The sequence below is a fragment of the Notamacropus eugenii genome, chromosome 4 (assembly GCF_028372415.1).
Source record: "Notamacropus eugenii isolate mMacEug1 chromosome 4, mMacEug1.pri_v2, whole genome shotgun sequence".
NCBI classification, from domain to species: Eukaryota; Metazoa; Chordata; class Mammalia; order Diprotodontia; family Macropodidae; genus Notamacropus; species Notamacropus eugenii.
Window position 1 is genome coordinate 152,435,002 of NC_092875.1, and position 21,643 is coordinate 152,456,644.

At 33.6% G+C, this 21,643-nt stretch overlaps 1 protein-coding gene across 19 annotated transcripts in view; it reads right to left on the reverse strand.

Annotated features, from left to right (window-relative positions):
• VPS13B (vacuolar protein sorting 13 homolog B) overlaps positions 1-21,643 on the reverse strand; it is a 1,048,068-nt gene that overhangs the window by 612,350 nt on the left and 414,075 nt on the right. For 17 of the 19 annotated variants that reach the window (XR_011966588.1, XR_011966589.1, XM_072606881.1 and 14 more), the window contains 2 exons: positions 12,873-12,982; positions 8,560-8,707 (listed from right to left, as the gene is read on the reverse strand). Coding sequence is in view for 17 of the 19 variants with exons in the window: in XM_072606881.1 (XP_072462982.1) it covers positions 8,560-8,707; positions 12,873-12,982 (258 nt within the window). In the remaining 2 variants the exon portion in view is untranslated. The remainder of the gene's footprint in view (positions 1-8,559; positions 8,708-12,872; positions 12,983-21,643) is intronic. The other 2 variants (XM_072606867.1, XM_072606865.1) reach the window with 1 other exon arrangement.

Genomic DNA, 21,643 nt, shown 5'->3' on the forward strand with positions numbered 1-21,643 from the left:
AAATAAAGTTCCTAACAAATTTAAAACAGTGTGATCATATGTCTTGGGTTACAGGGGTTTTCTCCATTTTAAGGAATGACTGTCAAAATCAACTTCATCAAGATCCCCTAGAACATTATTTGGAAATTTGTGATTAGATATTAGTTTCAGTATAATTGTGAAACATGCTTCTTGCTGATCTGCCCACCAGTGTCTCTAGCCCACCCTTGTCCCAGAAATAGAATGCTCTGCTGTCAATATATCTCCAAGTCAGCAGACATGTTATCCAGTCAACTCACTGCTTAACATTGTTTAACTGGGAGTATTTAAAATCTGCTTCTGGAAAAATAGCTAAGAAGCAAAATCAAGACTACTTCAGTAACAATAACAGCCCTAGTATTCAGAAACAACAGAAACTACAAGATGCTGGTAAAGTGGACATAAGAACACATGAAGAGCACCTGAAAGTATCTCAAAATACCATTTATGAAATTAGTTCTTTCTGCACTACAAAAATTTTGTTTATATAATCTTCAAATTTACAAAAAAAAATTTAGGTGCTATGCAATGCTCTACCAATATTATCATAATTTAAAATGGAATTTAAATAATACTCATTAATATAATTATAAACAGATGCACGAGTTTATAATTTACAAAGTATTCAGTATAGCATTTATATTTAAAATGTGTTTTATCAAATAGAAAGAATGTTTTCATTGTGAAACTTAGATTCAAGCACAGTAAAGAGTAATAAACAATCATATATATTTTCCTGACAAGTACCCTAGAAGGTATGTATTAAAGTATCATTATACAGATTTGACACAAGAGAAAACAAAAGATAAGGTAAGGTGGAGAAGTGAGTGATTTTCAGTTAAGATGAAAATGTGAAAGGCCAGAGAGAACCTTACTTCTCTCACATTACCTACTGAAATTATATTAATGCACCAAGAAGAATAATGATCAAGAAATCCAAGGGGAAACATCAGTAATCTCTTTCATCTAGTCCAGATGACAAAAATACAGTCAGAAGTCACATCCCACTGGGAAAGTCACAATGAACACAGGTGAAGAGGATGAAAGCAGGTTTTGGGACCCAGAATAGGAAAGTTTCAGGGAAATGAAAGCCCAAAGTCACACTCAGACCTAGGAGACATAAAGGAGGACAAAAAACTACAGCAGTACATGGGGCAGAGGAAACTTGTGGAGAAAGGAAACCTAAAATAGCACCTAGATCAAAGAACCATGGTCCAAAAGGGAAGAAAAGAAATGTAAGTAGTGCCCAGACTGGAGAGGCCCTGGGGAGCATGGGAACCTGGAAGAATAGTAGCTTCATAGTGAATAACCTACTTCAGGGCTCTGACCAGAGAAACTGATTCCTACAAAAACTCTGAGAATAGAGAAATAAGAGAAGGTAGAAACAAATGAGAGGAGCCCCAGAAATGCAGGTCAGGACCAAAGAAAGACTGACTATTCCATTCTAGGGTGTGAGAGAGGTTAGGGTCTATTCTAGTCTAGTTAGCCCTGGCACAAAAACCCAAATGAAGAAGTGATGTGAAGAAAAGCCCTTGGCTACAAGGACTTGAAAAGTACCTAGAAGAAATAAAGTGAAATTAAAAAAAAATCATAAGTGGAAAATAGCTCTGAAGGGAAGAAATGAAAGGAAAATTAATAGCTCGGAACATATGGTACAAAATGTTGCTCAAGTGACAGACAATTCCAAGGGACTTGTGATGAAAAATGCTGATCGCATCCTAAGAAAGAACTATGGAGTCTGAATGCAGATCAAAGCGTACTATTTTCACGCGTGTTCATGTGTGTGTGTGGTTTTTCCCTTTGGTTCTGAGTCTTCTTTCACAACATGACTAATGTGGAAATATGTTGAACATGATTGTACATGTGAAACCTATATCTGATTGCTTGCTGTCTTGGGGAGAGTGGAAGATGGAGGGGAGGAGAAAATTTTGGAGCTAAAATCTTACAAAGATGAGATGCTGAAAACTCTCTTTACATGTAATTGGAAAAAATAAAATACTATTAAGTTTAAAAAAAAAGATTACAACCTGCTGAAGTCTGAGATGATGTTACTATTTATAAGCAATATTTTTTAATTAAAGTATGTCTTCTTTAAGACATAATACTACTGCACAATAAACTTAACTTTTATATGACTGGGAAATCAAAAAATTAGTGTCACTCTGCTATTTGCTTTATTGCAGTGGTCTGGAATGAATCTGCAATATCTCCAAGGTATGCCTGTACTTTGTATTCTTCTAAAACACTTATTACTTCTAATATCTATTAAGTTTCTGTTTCTGTTTTATCATCTGTACTAGACTGAAAGTTCTTTGAGGACAGAATTTATGTCATTTATTTTTACATCTTTCCTAATGCCTGGAAGAGTAGATTTTAGAAATAGCCAAATTCTGGTTAAATGCTGCATGACCTATGAATTTGTATAATTCATATATATTGTATATGCTGTATAATCTGTACAACATCACTCAAGTAATCAACACTTATTAAACACCTACTGCACGACAGGCACTGTCCTAAGTGCTGGGGATACAAAAAGAAGCAGAAAATAGTTCTTGCCCTCAAGAAGCTTACAATCTAATGGAGGAGACAATATGAAAACAAATATGTACAAAGAAAGCTACATACAGCATAAATAGAAAATAATTAACAGAGAGAAGGCAATGGAATTAAGAGAAATTAGGGAAGGCTTATATAAACCCAGGGTAATGGTATCAGTAGTAGAAGCAACATTGTGTAACCGTACGTTATATATACACACGTTTATATAAACATATACACATAAACACTTGTATGTATACAAATCTATGTGTATGCATGCATATACATGTGTATGTACACACATAAAAATAGACCATTTGAATTCAGATGCATATATAATGTTTGGTTTAATTTTTCAAAGAAAGACCGTGATTTGTGGGGCCAGTAATTTATTAAAGGATGATAATGTAACCTAAGGAGCAACTAGGTGGCACACAGGATAAGAGCGCTGGATCTGGAGTCAGGAAGACTCATCTTTGTGAAGTCAAAGCTGTCCTCAGACACTTACTAGTTGTGTGACCCTGGGCAAGTCACTTAACCCTGTTTGCTTCAGTTTTCTCTTCTGCAAAATGAACTGGAGAAAGAAATGGCAAACCACTTCAGTATCTTTGCCAAGAAAACCCTAAATGTAATGAGGGTTTTTAGGTAAATGTAATTAGGTAAACTCACCAAGAGTTGAGCACAACTGAAAAATAGCTGAACAGCAACATTACAAAATATAAGATAAAGCAGAAAGTCAGAAATGACATATATGCTTATTAACTAAAATATAATATGACAATTACTTATTAAGCATATTAAACAGATAATCCATTAAGCTATCAAAGTCACCAAACCTTCTATCTTATAAAATCACCTGAGGAATGTTAACAGCAAACTCGGGAAATGTGAAGGATAAGAAAATTAAAATTTGGGGAAAATTGTCCCAAATCTTGAAAAAAATAGATTATAACGACTATAAACAAAATTCAAAATATGACATTGAAAAATGGACATAAGGGACAGGTGATAATCCTCTTTGTAAGCTCTCTCCTTAATGTGGAAGTAATATTTATTTTTCTTCCTTTTAACTGGTAATGTAATTCTTCCCTTTGTTTTTCCCCACTGAGTTAAGCAATTAATTCCAAATAACTTCCTCCTCTTTCAATTTATTTGTTATTTTTTCTTTATCTGTACCTTCTTTTTCTAAGGAGGATTTGATCTCTTTATGAATATTCTTTCCTTTCAATTCTAAGCTTGTAAACTTTGATTTTTTTCATTTCTCACCAAACTGCAATGCATACTCCTCCATCATTTTCAGAAAATCCTTAATCCTGAAGGTAATTTTAGCCTTGGAATTCAGATTTTAGAAGTACCCTCAGCCCTTGGGGCTCCTCACTCTCCTGGGATAGTCCCTCCTACAACCTCCATTTAAGGAGGATGCCCAGGCCAATCATTTTCATTTCTCACCAGGCTGCATTACTGATTCTTCCATCATGCTCCCTTTCAGCTTTCTTTTATGTGTTGTCTTTCTCCATTAGAAGTAAGCTCCTTAAATACAGAAATTGCCTGTTTTCCCTTATATTTATATTCTCAGTACTTAGCCCAGTACTTGGAATATAGTAAGTACTTAATAACTGCTTATTGACTACCTTACTAATACATAATGTGTATACTGATATAACAGCCCCTGGCGTGGGGTTGTTTGGTGACAATTTCCCTAATCTCATCCTTGGGATTTGTAGCTTTTCCTATTTAGGGAAGAAAGGTGAGTTAACTAGAGATTGGCCCTTGGAGAAGTGGTGGTGGTAGAGATTTTCACATATGTCTACAGTGGGAATATGAGGACTCCTGATAAGAAACAGAAGAGAAGGGAAACAGAGTGGTAGTTCCACAGTAGCAGTCAACAGTGGCATCAGCTGGCGGCTGCCAAGTCTGTAGATCCCTCCTGTAAGACCATGCAAAATGAATTCTGTTAAAATGGACAAATTGAAAGGTACATATGAAGATAATGTATTTCATCCTGGGTGCTAGCCCAGGAGCAGGACAGAGGAGAGAAATAAGTCCAATGGGAATAATGGGTAGGACCCACTCTTCCCTATTTCCATTTGCTTTCTTAAATTTATTCTGTAAAAGAATAATTTGCTTATTAATATTATTTCTGATACACACCTGTAGTCAACCCTGTCATTATGTTCCTTGGCAACACTTTGCAGCATGAGGATGAAAAGGGAGCCACACGAGAGAAGAGGGATCTTTACTAGTGCAGGGCTGGGAGCTCAATCCCGAGCCCATTGTTAAAGAATTATGCCCTCTAACTAGGGGAATAAGCACAAATGTTTCATAACATTCTTCTAAATTACAGTGCTACTATAAATTTGTGCTCTATTTGATAAATCTACCAAACGGACAAAAATCAAGTTTGCACTTATTCTTTCTTTAGTCTCTCTGTTCCTAGTGGAATTAAAGCTTTAGTCTAAAGCACCAAATTAGAGGTTCTTTCCTTCTGATTGCCACATTAATGCTTTTAAGATGTTTCCTTCTTGCACCTTTTCTTCTGTTGAGCCTTATTCTTAGAAATGTCTACTCATAAAAGAGGTATTAAGAGAAGCATTGCTCCAAGGTAGAAATTACCCTGTGACCCAAATCATGTATTTCATTTCTATCCCTTGCCTTCCCAATAAACTCATTTTCTTTCCCATCTACCACGAAATTTTCTTTCTAGGTCTGTCCTCTCCAACCCATCTGTATGCTGGGTGACCTTAGGAGCTCCAACTTCCTTTCTTCCAAGACAGGCTGTTGTCAATTGAGGCACAATGCCCTCTTAGAAGAAGCAGTCTCCTTTTGCACCAGCTCCTTATAGATTAGATCCATTGTAAAATTCCCCAATTCCCATTACAAAATATATCTCCTCCCCTAAAGGTGTGTCATTTTATTGAGATGTACTCATCTCACCGAATTAGTATCTAAACCTTTTTTTCTACTATTTTGAATTCTCCCTTTGTCACTTCATCAATCATCCTATAACCACTCTTCTTGCTTAGAAATTTTATGAATTATCATCCCTCTATCTAGGGGCCTGATTATTGTCCAACACATATTGCTCTCTATCACCAATCTCACCCCCACTCCTTTTATGGACCCTCTTTTTCTGTAACTTCGTCGCACAAAATATACTGACCAGGGGTGGGTGTGGGAGGGGTAATCCATGAAGTTTTTAAGCCTGTTCTTCCATTATCAGTTCTCCTATTCTTTAAATTCTGCCTTCATATTTCTCATATATAATTTAAAAAAATATCTTAAAGTCTTTTTTTAATTCCACATCTCTTTTTTTTCTAGTTTTTTAAAGTCTCTATTAATGGAGTAATGTGTTACATGTGCTTTTCTTAATAATTTAATTGATTTACTTTTCTTGTGTTTCTATTTTTTGTGATTTCTACAAGTCAAATAATCTGCTTACTTGTTGTTTTTTCAGGAATATTTCAATTGCCCCTTTTATTGAATGCCATCTTTTTTATTCATTCATAATTAGGCTCAGGATTATATAGTCATTTTGGGCTGCCTTTTGAGTACGTCTATATTTTAGAAAATATTATTCTATTCTCATCTGTAGTTTCTAATGGGTATAGAAGGGTTTTATGTTATTTGAATTTTGCTTCCTTTATATTTGAACATCTTTCTCTTCATCCCTTACAGAAGTTGTTTGTTGGTGGAATTCTGAAATTTAACTATTCATTACCTATGTCTTGAGTTTTAAGAACAGGATTTGTTTTTTTCCTCTGGAGACAATCTGTAGACTCTTAAGTATTATCGTATTATTTCTTGTATTATGGCATTTAGATTTTTGACCTGGCATGTTCTTCTGGATGCCTATCATCCATAAGTTGTTTCTATGTATATCTTTGAAGTCCATGTGTTTTATTTGTATGGGGAAGTATGTGTTCTTTTAACATTTTTCAAAGAATTTTCTTATTCCAGATTGTCCTTAACTTCAATATATTTAAATTCTAAATCTGTTATTCTATCTTTGCTTCCTTGGAGAGGCTCCTCTGATTTTCTGTCTCACCTTTTTCTATTCTGTTAATTATTCTTGAAATGTAGGTAATAAAATTTACCATTTATTCCCTTTGAACATCTGTCAACATCCTGATTTCTCTTTTGAACCATTCTAGTAGATCCTTCTATGATTCCATATTCTCTTGGGAATACACCAGATTCTTTGTTTTTGTTAGGTGTTGGTTAAAATTTCTTACAAAATTATTTAGGGAGGTTTGTAATGTCTTAGATATTCTCATACTCCTCTTCTAATATTAGTATTCAATTTATTTGCTAAGACCCTCAGTTTTTAAATGACTTTTCTTCCTCTTGAGAAATTTGATGGGTGTACATTTTTTCCTTATATTTCTTTGATGCTCTTTCTGAGTCTTCCCCCTTTAATGGTAGATTTAACCCCAGGGCTGGACTACAAAGTTGTTACAGCTTCCTCTCTATTCCTCTACCCCATGATGAGCTAATCACTTTTCACTTCTCCCATTCCCTGCTCTACACAGATTCTAGGAAGATGGAACTAGCACCACATGATTTGAAGTATCTTTTTTTCAAAGCTAGTATAATGGATGGATCCCATCCCAGTTTCCTCTGATCATTAGTTCCCTACCTTGGTTGAAAACAACTTGTGCTAGTTTTTGCAGGACTGAGAGAGGATGGAATGGGTGCTACAACAAAACCTCTGCATTCCTGGAGTTCCTAACCTAGGGAATTTCAAGAGCAGCATAATGCAAAATCATGGGGAGAGTAACAGTGGAGAATATTAATCCATAAAGTGCTTACCCAACAGTCTTCTTCTATAAGGCTAGGACGGTGCACAAATCAACCAAAGGGCACAGAATTGAGCTCTGCTGCTTTTTCCAACAAGGGAGTAAAGGAAGGGCAGCAGTGGCAGTAGCCTAAAAATTGCTGTATGGTTCCCAAAGCATAACTCCATAGGCTGATTTATATACATCCTTCCAGAGAAGGGAGGCTGGTGGGGTGGAGATGCTGAATGAGAACACTCTATTATTAATTATTAAGGCTATCAATCTTTTGGGCTTTTTCCCTTCTTGTTACATGGAAACAACTATAACTGCTCTATCTTTAGTGAATAATTCCTCTTTTGGAGGTTTTTGAGCAGGCCTGCAAAACCTGCCGGCCACCAGAAATCCTTTGGTGTGCCAGCAGGCCATAAGCAGTCTGTGGGGTCCAAGTCATGCAGGTTTGTTTTTGAGGATTAGTGGGAATTAGAAAAGATATCTAGTCCTCCATTTCAATGGTCACATGACACAGAAATTGTCAAACTTGGTAAGTAATAATAATACAACCCAGGGTTAGGTATAGATTTCTATACAATTCCACAAGGGTTTTACAGTAGTTAATTTATTATTAAATACTGGAAAGGGATTAGTAGTTCTACTGGTTCATTTATTGCACACATTTTATTTTTCACATTATGATAAGAAGAGGAGGCAGCAAGGCATAGTGAAGAAACAGTAAACTTCAAAGTAAAGAAGACCTGAGTTCAAATTCTACCTCTGACAAATACTGGCTATGTGACTAAGGACTTAACACTTAACCTCTCAGGACCTGAGGCAAATCTCCAGTGTGGAAAGATTACTGACTTCTACACTTAAGATTCCTCATTGGGAGTTCTCTTTGGTAGTAAAATCACAAATCTAAACCAAAACAAATAAAAAGATACTTAGGGATATTTTAACTGAGCAATTCTAAGGATGTTAAGAAATAAAATAATCTAAAAGAAAGGTAGCCTTATCACAAAAGGTCAAAAGGAAACTGGAAACTATGATGTAAAATGAAATAAGGTGATTTTTAATTACAAAAATGGCAATTTAAATAAATCTTTCTGGAAGAACATTTAAGTTTAAAAGGTGTCTCACTATATTTGCACAGCTGATCACTTGAAGAGAGAGTCTGTATATGTGCATATGTGTGTGGTTTTCAAGAATTCATTTAAAGAGGAGAACATACCTGTTACCGTTTTTGTTTTGACAGGGCTGCTGGCATACTCAGAGGCCTGATTTGACTGCTGCTTTGCCAAGGGCATGCTTCCAACCGACACCTCATCCTCTTTCTTTCTGGTAACTGGCACAACATGAGGAACAGCTCCCATGGCCTGCTGGAAAAAGGAAAAATGAAACACTGAGCTGTGGCTATTCCCCAAGCAGTGAGCAATATACATGGCATTAGCAGAAAAGGCTCTTCAGGAGGAGAAGAGTTTGGGACTTTTTTTATTATTTTAAATCTCGGAAAAAATTAACTTTAAAAACTCAACTATAACAGCCTAAGGTGGTTTTGTAGTTTAAATACAAAGCCCTGTAAGAGAATTTTTAAAACCTAAAAACAAACCCCTAAAATATATATTTTTAAAATCATGTCTTAATTCACCTAATTGTGGTACATTAATGTCTAAATGTTTTTTGGGGTAAAACACTTTCAAACAATTACTCAATTCATATAAAATAAATAATGACCAAAACAAAAAAGGTAAAATTAAGCTGAAAAGAATTTTTATTTCAAGAAGCTACAGAATTGTACAAGATGACATTTTTTCTGAGAAGTATACTCTAAATGGATTAATATTAGGAAACTACTAGGGGAAAGGCTGCTAATATGTGTGTGACAAATACCTTTCAAATTGTCTGCAACATCTACTCATTGACCATAAATGTAAGTCTAGTTCATTATTATATTATATTGAAAAACATCAAGACTATCATAGTTAAGACAAAGCTGGAAAAAATTATGCTTATATATTGAATTCATGAGTGCTAAAGTGGACAATAAAGCAGCTGTTTCATCTCTGCTCAATGAAATGAAGCCTGATGTTACTGATGACGCCCATCGCAATCTTGTCAGGTTTCTGGACAAAATAAAAGTTAGAGTTATAACTTTGCCTTAGGATGAAAGATCAATGTTGAATTGAGTGGAAAATGATTATCAAAATGTTGGCTTTCGTCCACAGAGTGTAGAAGAAATTGAAGTTTGGGAAATAACAGATGATAAGAGTAACACAGCTGTATCAGATGATTAATATGGTTGGAGTAAGTCAGGCTGGACTGCACTGAAAGGTTATCATTAACAAATATCACAACTTCACAGTTAAAACTATCGATTACACTATAATGCCTATTAGGGAAATGAATATTTAGATTTTTTTAGGCATCTAAGAGAGAGTTAATGAATTAAAACTATGAATCAAATTAAAATAACCCTTGTTACTGTTCTTGAGTATGCTATATTAGATTGCATTACAACAAAGGGGAGTGAACTTGAACAGCACAGACGCTATAACAACTTAAGAGCTGGAAGATGAAATAAAGGAAATTCCATAACAAAACTAAAAATAAGCAAAAAGAAAATTCTCATGCTTGATTTTGTAAAAATTATTTCTCAGGATTTTGTCATTTTAGTAGGTTTAATTTTATTAGTGAAATATCTTCCAATGCAAACATAAAAGTTGCAAAATCACCCAAGATAAAATAAATACAGGACACAGATTTGGAAGGACAATCTCAAGAAAACATCTGTTCCCATGCCATAAATTGTGGGTCAGATGTTCTTTTAAGAACAAAAAAAGGGACATCACCAGGCCTCCATAGTAAGAGAGATACCAGGCAGTTATTCATCAAGTAGAGTGAAATTCACTGTGAACAAGTGACTCCATCTTAATTTTTGCTTGATTTCATTTTCCCTTTATCAGTCACAGACAACCTATTCATCTACCAAATAGATTTTTGAAAAGTAAAATAGCTGGTGGAATCAATTTGTTGGGTGGCACTAAGTCCTGAGAACATCCATTAAATGCAATGCCATTGGTTTTTCAGAGAGTTAGGCTTCACTGCATAAACTATGCTTAAATGTTATTGAATTGACAGCACTGGACATATCTACAGCCAGAGACAGCCTAGCAGGCATGAATTTGTAAATTTTGAACACAACTGCTAGCAGTAGGCTGATTCCATGGCTTCAACAGAGTGTTGCTAGTGAGTATAACCACAAGGCCATAAGGAGAGGACATCCCTAAAATATCCAAACCCTATTATTCTGAACCACATCTGACTAAAGTCAATTAGAAGAGAGAAACTACCCCACCTCCTTGATATTCTAAACACTGATGTGATTGCTTTGAAAGAAATATAGGATGTAGAAAAAGCAATAAATATCTTTATTTTATCTTTAGGAGGCTTTTTTTTTTTGGCTTCAAGAGGTCTGAGAGTAGAGAAAGAAATTACTGTGGGGCATTCAGGATCTCAAGCAGTTCACTTTCCAGGTCTACAACCCACCTCACCCATAAAGCAAATGCTATAGTTTATCAAAATGAGGAGTGGAAGGGCACTAGTGGATTCTCCAGTCAGTATTATAATCAATCAAATTTCAACAATCCTGAAATCAACAATTACAGGAGAATCCACTATGTTAGAAAAGGTGAAATGAAAAATTATTTCCTTCATGCTACCCAGGACAACAACAGTCAAGTCACAAACTTATTGAATATTACTCCCCAAATTGCTATTAATAGAACCCACGGAAGTGGAATGAATCACTCACAAATGAATATGTCTGCCAAGTAACAAATACTACTGAGACTTCTGATGAAATGAAACTTATTGACTTCTCTGCCTCTGCGACTTAGTGGATGTCTGACTATGGAAAAATTACAATTTCTTTGAAATTTCTTTGAAAACAAGACCAACACTTGCATCCACCTCATAGGGTAACTGTGGAGAAATCATTATGTTTCTGGTGTAAATCTTAAATTAGGAAAGGCAGAGGAGGGGAGAAAAAGAAAGGAAAGGAAGAGAAAGAAACAAGGGAAAGAGAAAAAGGAAAAGAAAAGAGAGAGGGGGAAGGGAGCAGGAATAGGAAGGTAAAGGAAGGAGAGGGAAAGAGAGAGGAACTGCTTTGAGTTCATCTAATACAAAGATCAGTTAAAGGAACTGGCAATATTTTGTTTAGAAAGAAAAGATTTAAAGGGAATATGAGAGTTGTTTTCAAACATTAAAGAGATATCATATGGCAGAATTAGGACAAATGGAAAGAAGTCTCAAAATGAAAATTTAAGTTCAGTAGTAAGAAAACTCTTCCAGAGCTGGAAATTCTCATTTTGGGGGTATTAAAGTTGATTATATATATATATTTTTAACTTTCACATGAAATAAGGGAAGAATCAGCTCTGAGAAATGACATGTTTTGATATGGCTTCTATTGCTATGGAACTTTTCATGTGGGTCTGGTTTGACTGTGTCTGAGACTGTGACCTCCTTGAGGACAGGAGAGATGACTCCGAGTTCTTTTTGTTCCCTCTGCTTATTAGCACAATTCTTTTCATACTTATGAGGTACACAATAAACACATATGAAAAAAGAAGAAAAATGATCAAGACTGAAAAGAGAAAAGCCCTCAATCTATTGCCACTAGTAGTAGTCTACCAACTTCCAGGCAAACAAATAAATCACTTGACTTTTGTTCTTGAGAAAAGTCCTTTTCCTCCTTTTTCAAATCAAGGGACCTCTCTCTTTTAAGTTATATCAAATAAAGGACTCTAATGTTAATTATGTTAATGAGAATTAAAATCTTTCCCACCATTAATGAGCCTACGCATTAAGGGAAGCTTGATTAGGGAAGATCTGTTTTGTAGGAAGGCCCACACCTTTTGTTAATTTCCAACGAGGCACTAGTTCTCAAGGGTTGTGATGCTCTCTGGCTCTGAAAAGTACATATATCCTCTGAGGTGAGGTTTTGTTTTGGGATTTACTCATTGGAAGGGTTTGACCAGAAAAGACTCTGCGTAGCAGCTAAGGAGCCCCTGGCTTTGAAAACCCAGATGCTGCTGCTTCTCTCTCCAGTAACTATGTACATATGTAACAGTCAGACAGCTGGATCTATCTGTTGATCTGTGATATATGTATTACTTATAGTCAGACAGTTGGAAGCCCAGTCTGTCGGTCTTTATTTCTCTGTTTGTATTTTCTCTGAAGTTCAGGGTGCTGACTTTTTCCCCTGAACTAAGTGAATGATACAAATGCTTGACTAAAGTTGTTTTCCTTTTGGAAAAGCAGATCTAAGAACCTGTACAGCAGGCCCTCCTGTGTATGACAGGGTCCTTGCTGTTACAATGACCTACAATTTTACTTAAGTAAATGAAAGAGAAACGTTCTTTCTGGAAAAAAAAAATGCCTTTGATCAAATTCATATGAAAGTTTAAAAAATGCATTACAAAAAACTAAGGTTAGATGGCTATTTACTTCTTCTGTTAAAGAAATATTCTTAAAAACTTTTACCTGCTGAATATGTCTACTACTTCGTTTCTGTGGCTGGTAGATAAGCCATGTGTACAAGACTGGGTCAACACTGGCTGCGATTCCCTGGACACTGGCAAGAAGTACTGCACCTAAAATATACAAATTTTTAAAAATGTTCATTATATCTCTTCCAATCAATCTATAAACATTTACTAAGTGACTCTTATGTGTCAGGTATTGTGCTAAGAGCACATAGACATTCTTCAAAAAGAATACTGTTCAACAATTTTTTAATTATGCAAATGAAGTAAATAAAATGTGCACACCTTTGACCCAGAGATTCTAATACTAGTCATATTTGCCAAGGAGGTCACTGATAAAAAGGGCTCCATAAATATCAAACTATACTAGCAAGAAATGGAAACAAAGTAGAGATTTATTTACTGGGAAGTAGAAAAACAAATTATGGTATATTAATGTAATGGAATACTATTATACAATAAGAACCCTTGAATATGATGAATAAAAGAAGCATGGAAAGACTTTCAAATCATTGCAAAATGAAGTAAATTGAGCAAAGGAAATGATATACACAATAAATCCAACGATATGAATGAAAAGAATGAAAACATTAAACAATTGAAACAATATTATAAAAGTATAACGAAGAAGTTTAGACCCCAAAAAGAAATAGGACACTTGCTCCTATTTCTTTGAAAAGGTCTGGGAGCTATCCAATGCAATGTGAAACATTGCAAACGTGTTAGATTTTTTTCGACGTATTCATTTGTTTCCCTGACTTTTTTTCCTCTTCTTCCTTTATTAAAAAATATTTGTTAAAATGGTGACATAGAAACAAAAATATCATTAAAATATTAAAAACAAATGGGTTTCACATTGCTTGCTTTTTCAAAGGGTGGGGGAAAAGGGTAGCAGGAGGGAAAGACAATGGAATGGAAATTAAATTTTTTTTAAAATGTATTAACAAAAACACAACTCTTCAAATCAGGTGGCTATTTATTTATTGACAGTAAAATAACACAGTATTTTTTATGATGTGTTTCTATCATTCACTGCTTTTGACAAAGAATCACACAATCACAGAATGTACTAGGTGAAAGTACTCTTGTGATCATCTGGTCCAACTCCTTAATTTAAGTGACTTAACCACATTATAAAATTAGTTGGTGATATTTTTTGAAACAATAATTCTTAATTTTTTTGCTGTTCCTATGCATTTATGAAAACCATAATCAATCCAAAGATACAGATCTGTCTCTAGCTACAATATGTTCTAGCTTGGCAATCTTAAGTAGTAACAAAACTATCTAACCCTTTTCATAAACATGTTTTGTTTTTGTTTATCTTGGCAGGTACTGAACACAATAGTAGTAAATGATGAAATGGACAATTAAGAGGTAAAATGGAAAAAAATAATTCAGATGGAAGAATATTCCTACTTATACAATGATTTGCAAGTAACTAAAAATTCAAATAAAAGTCAAGCTCCCTTCACAAATACCTACTTTATATGGTTTTAGATTCACACATTTAATAAAGAATGACAGATGGGCACACTATTGCATTATTGGTGGATTTATGAATCAGTCCAACCATTCTGCAAAGCAATGTGACATTATGCTAGAAAAAGAATTTTAAAAAGCTATATAGACTACAAAACAGAAATCTTATGGGTAGGCATATCCGAGGAGATAAATGACAAAAAGAAAAGTTCAACAGGCGCCAAAATGCTTCTAGCACAGGGGTAGGGAACCTGAGGATTCAAGGCCAAATGTGGCCTTCAAGGCCAAATGTGGCCTTCAAGGCCCTTTGGTGTGGCCTTTTGCCTGAGACCAACTTTTTACAGAACAAATTCCTTTTATTAAGGGGATTTGTTCTGTGAAATTTGGATTCAAGCAAAGTGCTGCACTTGAGAACCTAGAGGACCACACACAGCCTAGAGGACAGAGGTCCCCTACCCATGTTCCAGTAGCACTATGTGTAACATCAAAGAAACAGAAATCAAGTAGATTCCCCCATCAACATGACAATTACACTAAATACATTGTGGTACATGAATGTACTCTTAAGAAATGGTGAATATGATAAATTTAGAGAAAAAGGAAGAGTTACATAAACTAAGTAAAAATGAAATGAGCAAAACCATGAAACAAGATACTGAAGGACTACAGTAAGGTAAATGGAAAGAATAACCTCAAACAAAACATTAGAAACTGATTGTGAAATTATATTACCAAGTTTGAGCCCAAAGATATTTTGAAGAGGTGGCATATGGAACATGGCATGTAACATCAGACATTTTTTAATGTGATGGCTAGTTTTACTGATAATGGGATTCACCTCTTTTTCATTCTCTGTTATAAGAGATGGCTCACTTGGAAGGGCACAGGTAAGGGGCACATTTGAACATGTACATAATATAAAAACATAAGACAATTATTTTTAAAGGATTATATATTTGCATTCTTCATGTTCAATATTTCATGTTACCAGCTACCAAAGTGAAAAAACCCTATTGCAACCAATAGACACAAATAGTCTCCTGATAAGTTAATATTAATGAACTTTTAAATTAATAAATTAAAAATCCACTGATTTAAACTGATACAATATTATTTTACACATTCAAAAGTATGAGACAGTTTTACAAATAGTTTTGTACTTCTATTGTCTTCTACTATAATGGCTCTGCATTGGCTTATATTATAGCTTATACACCAGATTAGTATTTGGAACTGCTATTCATATCACACGTAGAGGAAAGTCATAGAGAAATGGGAATAATTGGGTGTAAATTAATATGTGTACTTCTTAACTATGTAACAGTTAATCTAATAGACTCTATTTATAGTAGGTATGTGAAAGAATTATATGAGTACAGACTGTATATACTTGTTAAAATGTGAATGCTCCATAAAATAAATGAAGATTCTTAAATACACACACATGTAGGTTCCCTAGGCTGTCACCTACATGTTATGGTCTGAATAAAAAGCATTCTTTATGCTTTTGGTTTTCCCTGCGTGGAAAGTGAGAAAAAACTCTTTTGAGTGATTATGGGTCTCATTTAGGAAGCTCTGCAATATTCCTGGGAGGGATACAATCAGCACACTACCATTCACACACATGATTATCTGGAGGAATTCACTACTTACAGTTATTCCTCTGTGACTTTAAAACTATGACCAAGCTTTTCCAAAACAGTGATGGATATCTTAGACAATCTCTCTGATTTATGCCTCACTTAACATTAATACCAATCAGAGGATCACTGACTAAGGTTTCCTGCATTGCTGTATCTTTCAAGAAACATTGTTTTGGCATATCCTTAGGATACACCTTTTTGGAGAAGAGCTTTTAAAGCAATATGTTATACAAAATCAAAAGATTTTTTTTTTTACACTCAACAAACAGTACACAGGGTAGGAGTGTGTAAGCTTTGAAATCTTTTAACCAGTTTTGTTACAGTAAAGATATGGTTTACTATGAAATAATATTGCTTAGATAAGCCTTCCTCTAATACCTTGGAAAACTATTTGGACTATTCTCATAAAAATTTCATTTAGATGGAGAAGTCATAAGCAAACGAATTTATATAAGTTAAATTTCTATATGAAATTTTTATGACCAGCACTAATGTCCTTTTCTCCTTTCAACTACTATTTGAAAATAAATAAAAATGAATATAATTTTTAATGAATGCATTTAATTTTAAAAGGTCAAGCTTTGCTGCGAATGTCTTTTGATGATACAAAACCAAGCATTACCTACTTGGAAGGCATAAACTTCCATTTTATCATCTCTCTAGAATAACACATTAATTTCCATTTTATCATCTCTCTAGAATAACACATAACTGCCATTCTATCATATCTCTAGAATAGCACATTAATAAATTATTAAACTATCCAGATTGATTTACCAAATAATATTATTTTTAGTCACTTGATTGAAGGAGTCTCTCAAAGAATATTTGCAGATGAGTCTCTGAAACTCACTCAAATTTTGGATGTTAATTTTTAAAGTGATTAATAAGAAAAATGAATAAAATTCCTATTTGATCTCTCCAGAGTTATCTAATTTTTATCCAATGGCAAGGATCATCAAATCATAACCCAAGTAACTTTTCTTTCAGTTTAATTATCTGAAGTAAAAAGTAAAGTATAACAAAAACCTAACCTTAAATATAAATAAAGTCTGAAATTTGTAGAGAAGAAAAAATTAGATTGAAACTGCTGTGATTTGGTTTCTTTCTGCATATAAATCTTCAATAATGATTTATATTTATATTTTATATAATTAAAGAATATTGTATAATTGAGAAATATTAACAATATGATATATTTAACCTCCATAAAAAATGCTGAGAAAAGGAAGGGGATGGTAATGATTATCTTCATATCAACAGACAAATAAATTGCAACAAGGAAATAACTATAAGCAAAGACATGTCTTTGATTTCAAAATAAAGTACTTAACTTCCAAAAGCATTTTTATGAAACTATTTTTAACTGTTGAGCACCCCTAACATCTTAGATATCTTTTAGAATACAAATATTTCCTAAACTTAATGAGAGGTTTATGTTTCATGCATATTATATGGAATATTTATCACATACACAAAAATCCTTCCCAATGTTTATGATCAGCTTTAAGTAAACTTTCTATACTTCTTTAGTGACTAGAATAAAAAAGAAACTTCTTAGTCTGATATTCAAGATGTTCCATAATATGGTTCCAACCTACATTTCTAGCCTTCTTTCTTTCAGAGACTCCACATTCAAGTCACACTGGACTGCTATTTGCTCCAGAAACTCATCAGTCCATCAATTGTTCCACACTGAGAATGCACTCTCTACTTTTTTCCACCACTCAAAACCTCATATTCTTTCAAAAGCTTAGATACTGGAACTCAACTTCCTCTTCCTCTTACAATTACCTAGTATTTACTGTATTGTAAGCATGGTATTCTCTCTATAAAAGGTAAATTCCTTGAGGGCAAGGGCTGCTTTGTTTTTGTCATTTTATCTCCACTGTCTAGCCTATGATATACTTCATAAATGTTTAATGAATTAAACTGGTTCCTAGTTTATTTTTATTTTTAAATGATTTTTTTTAAGTTACATGAACTGAGAGAGAAGTTAGAAAGCTTCCTCAGTCATTGAGGATTTAAATAGTGAAGGCATAGACAGCATGGTAGATTACTTAGGAAATTATGTTTTTAAATATTAAGACAGACAAAAAAGAGTAATATCCCCAAATTTGTCATAAACATTAAATTCTTTAAGAGGCTAATTTAACTTGCTTATTATCTTTTAAAGCAGACTGAAATTATGAATGTCATCTAATTAAATGCAATATTTTAAATAGTACATTAAAGTTTTTAAAAATTTCTCAAGATTGAATATACATAATTACTAACAAAATGTCAAATTCCATAAATTAGTGCTTTTTTTAATGAGCTCATTTTAGTATATCATAAAGAACAAAGCAAATAATAAATAAAATATATTATGACAAATCATCTAAACAGATCCTGATCTGTTGTGTTCTATAAGCCAAAATGTATACAATGAGAAAATAATGTATAAAGAACAAATTTTATATAATAGTTTTAAGTGTCAGGAATAAATCTTAAAATAAATTCCCAATTTTTCAAAAAGGTAGGTACAAAAAGACAAAGGGAACATGAGGGATGTAAAATCAGAAGAAGAATAATTAAGTCTTATAGTAAAATATAAAGAGAGGCAAATACATAAAATCAGAGAAATAATAATTAAGTCTTTTACTAAAATACAAAGAGGCAAATTTATAAAAATATAAAAACTGTTTGTACTCTGAGTCATTATAATGCATTATCAAAAGGCTAGTAAATGAGAAAGAAAAACTAAAAAGAAAAGTAGTTGGCAAAAAAAATTTATATTTATTTTACAAGTTAAAAGCAACAAATTATAAAAAAAATATTAATTCACAATGAGATACAAGGACAAAGACAGCAAAATTCATTTGAAAAGAAAACTGGACTTGGAATCAAGAAATGAATTTGAAAATCACAAAGCTGAGGTCCAAACTAAGTGTCAAATGACATTCAAACCCAAGTCCTCTTATTCCATGGAACCATGCTCACTACTACAAGTACTTAATAGGAAAAGTTAATAGAATCTGCTAAATTAACTGTGATAGGTCTCTGGGGTAGCAAGTACCATAAGTATGTAATCACATTAAGCTATAAAATTGCATGTCCACTGTGGGAGAAACTGAGTGGGAGAGAATAAGGGAGAGAAGTGAGAAAAAGCTTTGCTATAGCTTTGATCTATCTTGAGGAAAACAACACAGGTCTCCTCATCATTCTCTCCTTCCTACTATATGGTGAATTGTATACCTGAGGAAATATCTAATGAACTGAGTAAGAGATCTTTGATCAAGTTGCTGAGGACAGGAAGGTGAAGAGAGAGAAAACTCTGGGAAGGATTGAGAGCAATAATTTTTTGTGTGTTAAAATCAAAGATTTTTTCTGTGTAGAAATTTTCCCCAAGATCTAGAACTTAAGAGTCTTAGAGAATATCTCTGAGCACTGAGACATTAAAAAAAGTGACCTGCCTTTGTTTGCACATCTTATCCATGATCAATATGAACATAAACCAAGGTCTTCCTGACTGTTAGACTAGACATCTACCGTTTATGCCATGTTTTTGTTAATAAAGGCTCAAGAGATAGTTAACATTTTTTTTTTAGCAATAAAGTACTTTTAAATTAAGGTATCTATGTTGCTTTTTTAGACATAATGATATTGTACACTTAAATAGATTACAGTATACTGTAAACATAAATGTTTATGCACCAAAAAATTCTTGACTTACTTTATTGTGATATTCACTTTACTGCAGTGATTATCTTTTCAAACTCTCTCACTTAGAGTTGAGAAAATAGGCCCAAAAGTTAAGTGACTTTCCATAGTCACAGAGGTAATATGTGGAAGAGAGTTTGGTAAAGATAAACGGAAAATAAAATTTAAAAATAAAACAAGCAAAATCACGAACAAATATTGTGTTTGTATGTTGTAATTGTAGTATAAGTCCATAAGGCCATTTTACCTTAATTCCTAATTAGAATAATAATTTCCAATATTATCATCATCATTACTAAATTGGGATACAAAATAACTAAAACCCTAAGGGAAAAGAGCAATATCAGTAGAAGTAAATAACATAAATTAGTAAACAACAGAACAAAACAGAAGTACATTAAATTTGAGTTACTTTGCAAGGCCTTGCAGATTTCTAAAAACAATCTTATAATGAAATTTTTAAAATTCTCAATAAGTCGTCTTACTATTTAGGTAAAATGGACTTTGGGGAACAGCAAAGGACAGCAAATGTAAATAAAATGAGCATATTCTCTAAGAAAATTAACTCTGACAAGTTTTGTTTACTTTTTCGTAACTAAGTAGCTTAAGAAAACATTTCACCAAAACGTTACATAAGCTATACCATACATTATGCCAGAAATGACTTCATGACTTATAGGTAGTTCTAAACCTCATGAATGTTAAACAGGTGTTAAGGCAGAACAAGCAATTAATTTCCAAGTATAGTTGAGGACAATATTGTTTTAAATTTAGCATTAAAATGTCTACACTCACTACAAGGTAAAGGCAGAATCCCTTAGAAAAAAAATACACACATTATGTACAAGTGTGCAGGCAATTAACTAGATGTTGGTTTGACTCAGACCAGATATGCTATAAATCACTAAATGTGGAAATACCTAACTCTGTTTAATTTTAGCCCAGGAGACAACTGAAGGGAAAAAGTGTGCTTTGCTTCTCTGCTTTCTGCCAAAATGGCTCCTTTATCCACATTCCACACAGGCTTTACCAATTAGCTCTCCCAGGGCACCACAATCACTTTCAGTTACATCCCAGTTCTAAGAACTAGAGCTGAAACAGGGGTTATAGACTGAAGTTTCACAGTATAAACATAGAACTTCTTGTCAGTTTTATAACATATATGACAAGCCAACTACATTTCCTTGTAAAATAGCAACATGTCTAAGGGACACACTGTCCTGCATTTCATCTTGGACCATTAGACCAGACAAGAAAAGCAGACATATCAATCTAATCATGGTCTAAGTGGCTGAAAACTCATTATATTTGTATTAAGTAGTACAATTGGAATATTTTAGTCCTTACATGATTGTAGACCTCTAAGAATATTTATATGACTTTTAAAAAACAGTCAAATCAGCAACTCAATTATGATTAAGATGCCAATATTTCCATCCTATAAAGGAAATAACTAATATTTATAAAATTTATAGATTAGTATGACAATCTATTATTGAATGTATCTTACTTATATTTTTTTATCTCTAATCACCATCATTTCTGGGGGAAAAGGATTCTCCTATCATAACCTTTTATTGTATCCACTAACAAAGAAGTAAAAAGTACTGGCTGCATTAAAATTCATTTCTAAATGCCAAGGTAAAATAATAAAAAGAATCACCAAAAAAAAAAAAAAGGCAACAGCAATAAAAGGTGGACAAAATAAAAGAAGGTATGGATAAACAAAAGACCCTCTGAAAAATATCCAGGGGTTTTAGTGGTCTTTTAAGTCCATCATAAATCTTCAGTGTGATATGGTAGCCAAAACAAAAAAAAGTGATTTTTGAGCAGCATTACAAGAAGCAGTGCCCAGAACTGGGGAGGTGACAATTTCTCATGTATTCTGACCTGACCAGACCACATCTAGAGTCCTATCTTAAGTCTTGATTGCTATATTTTG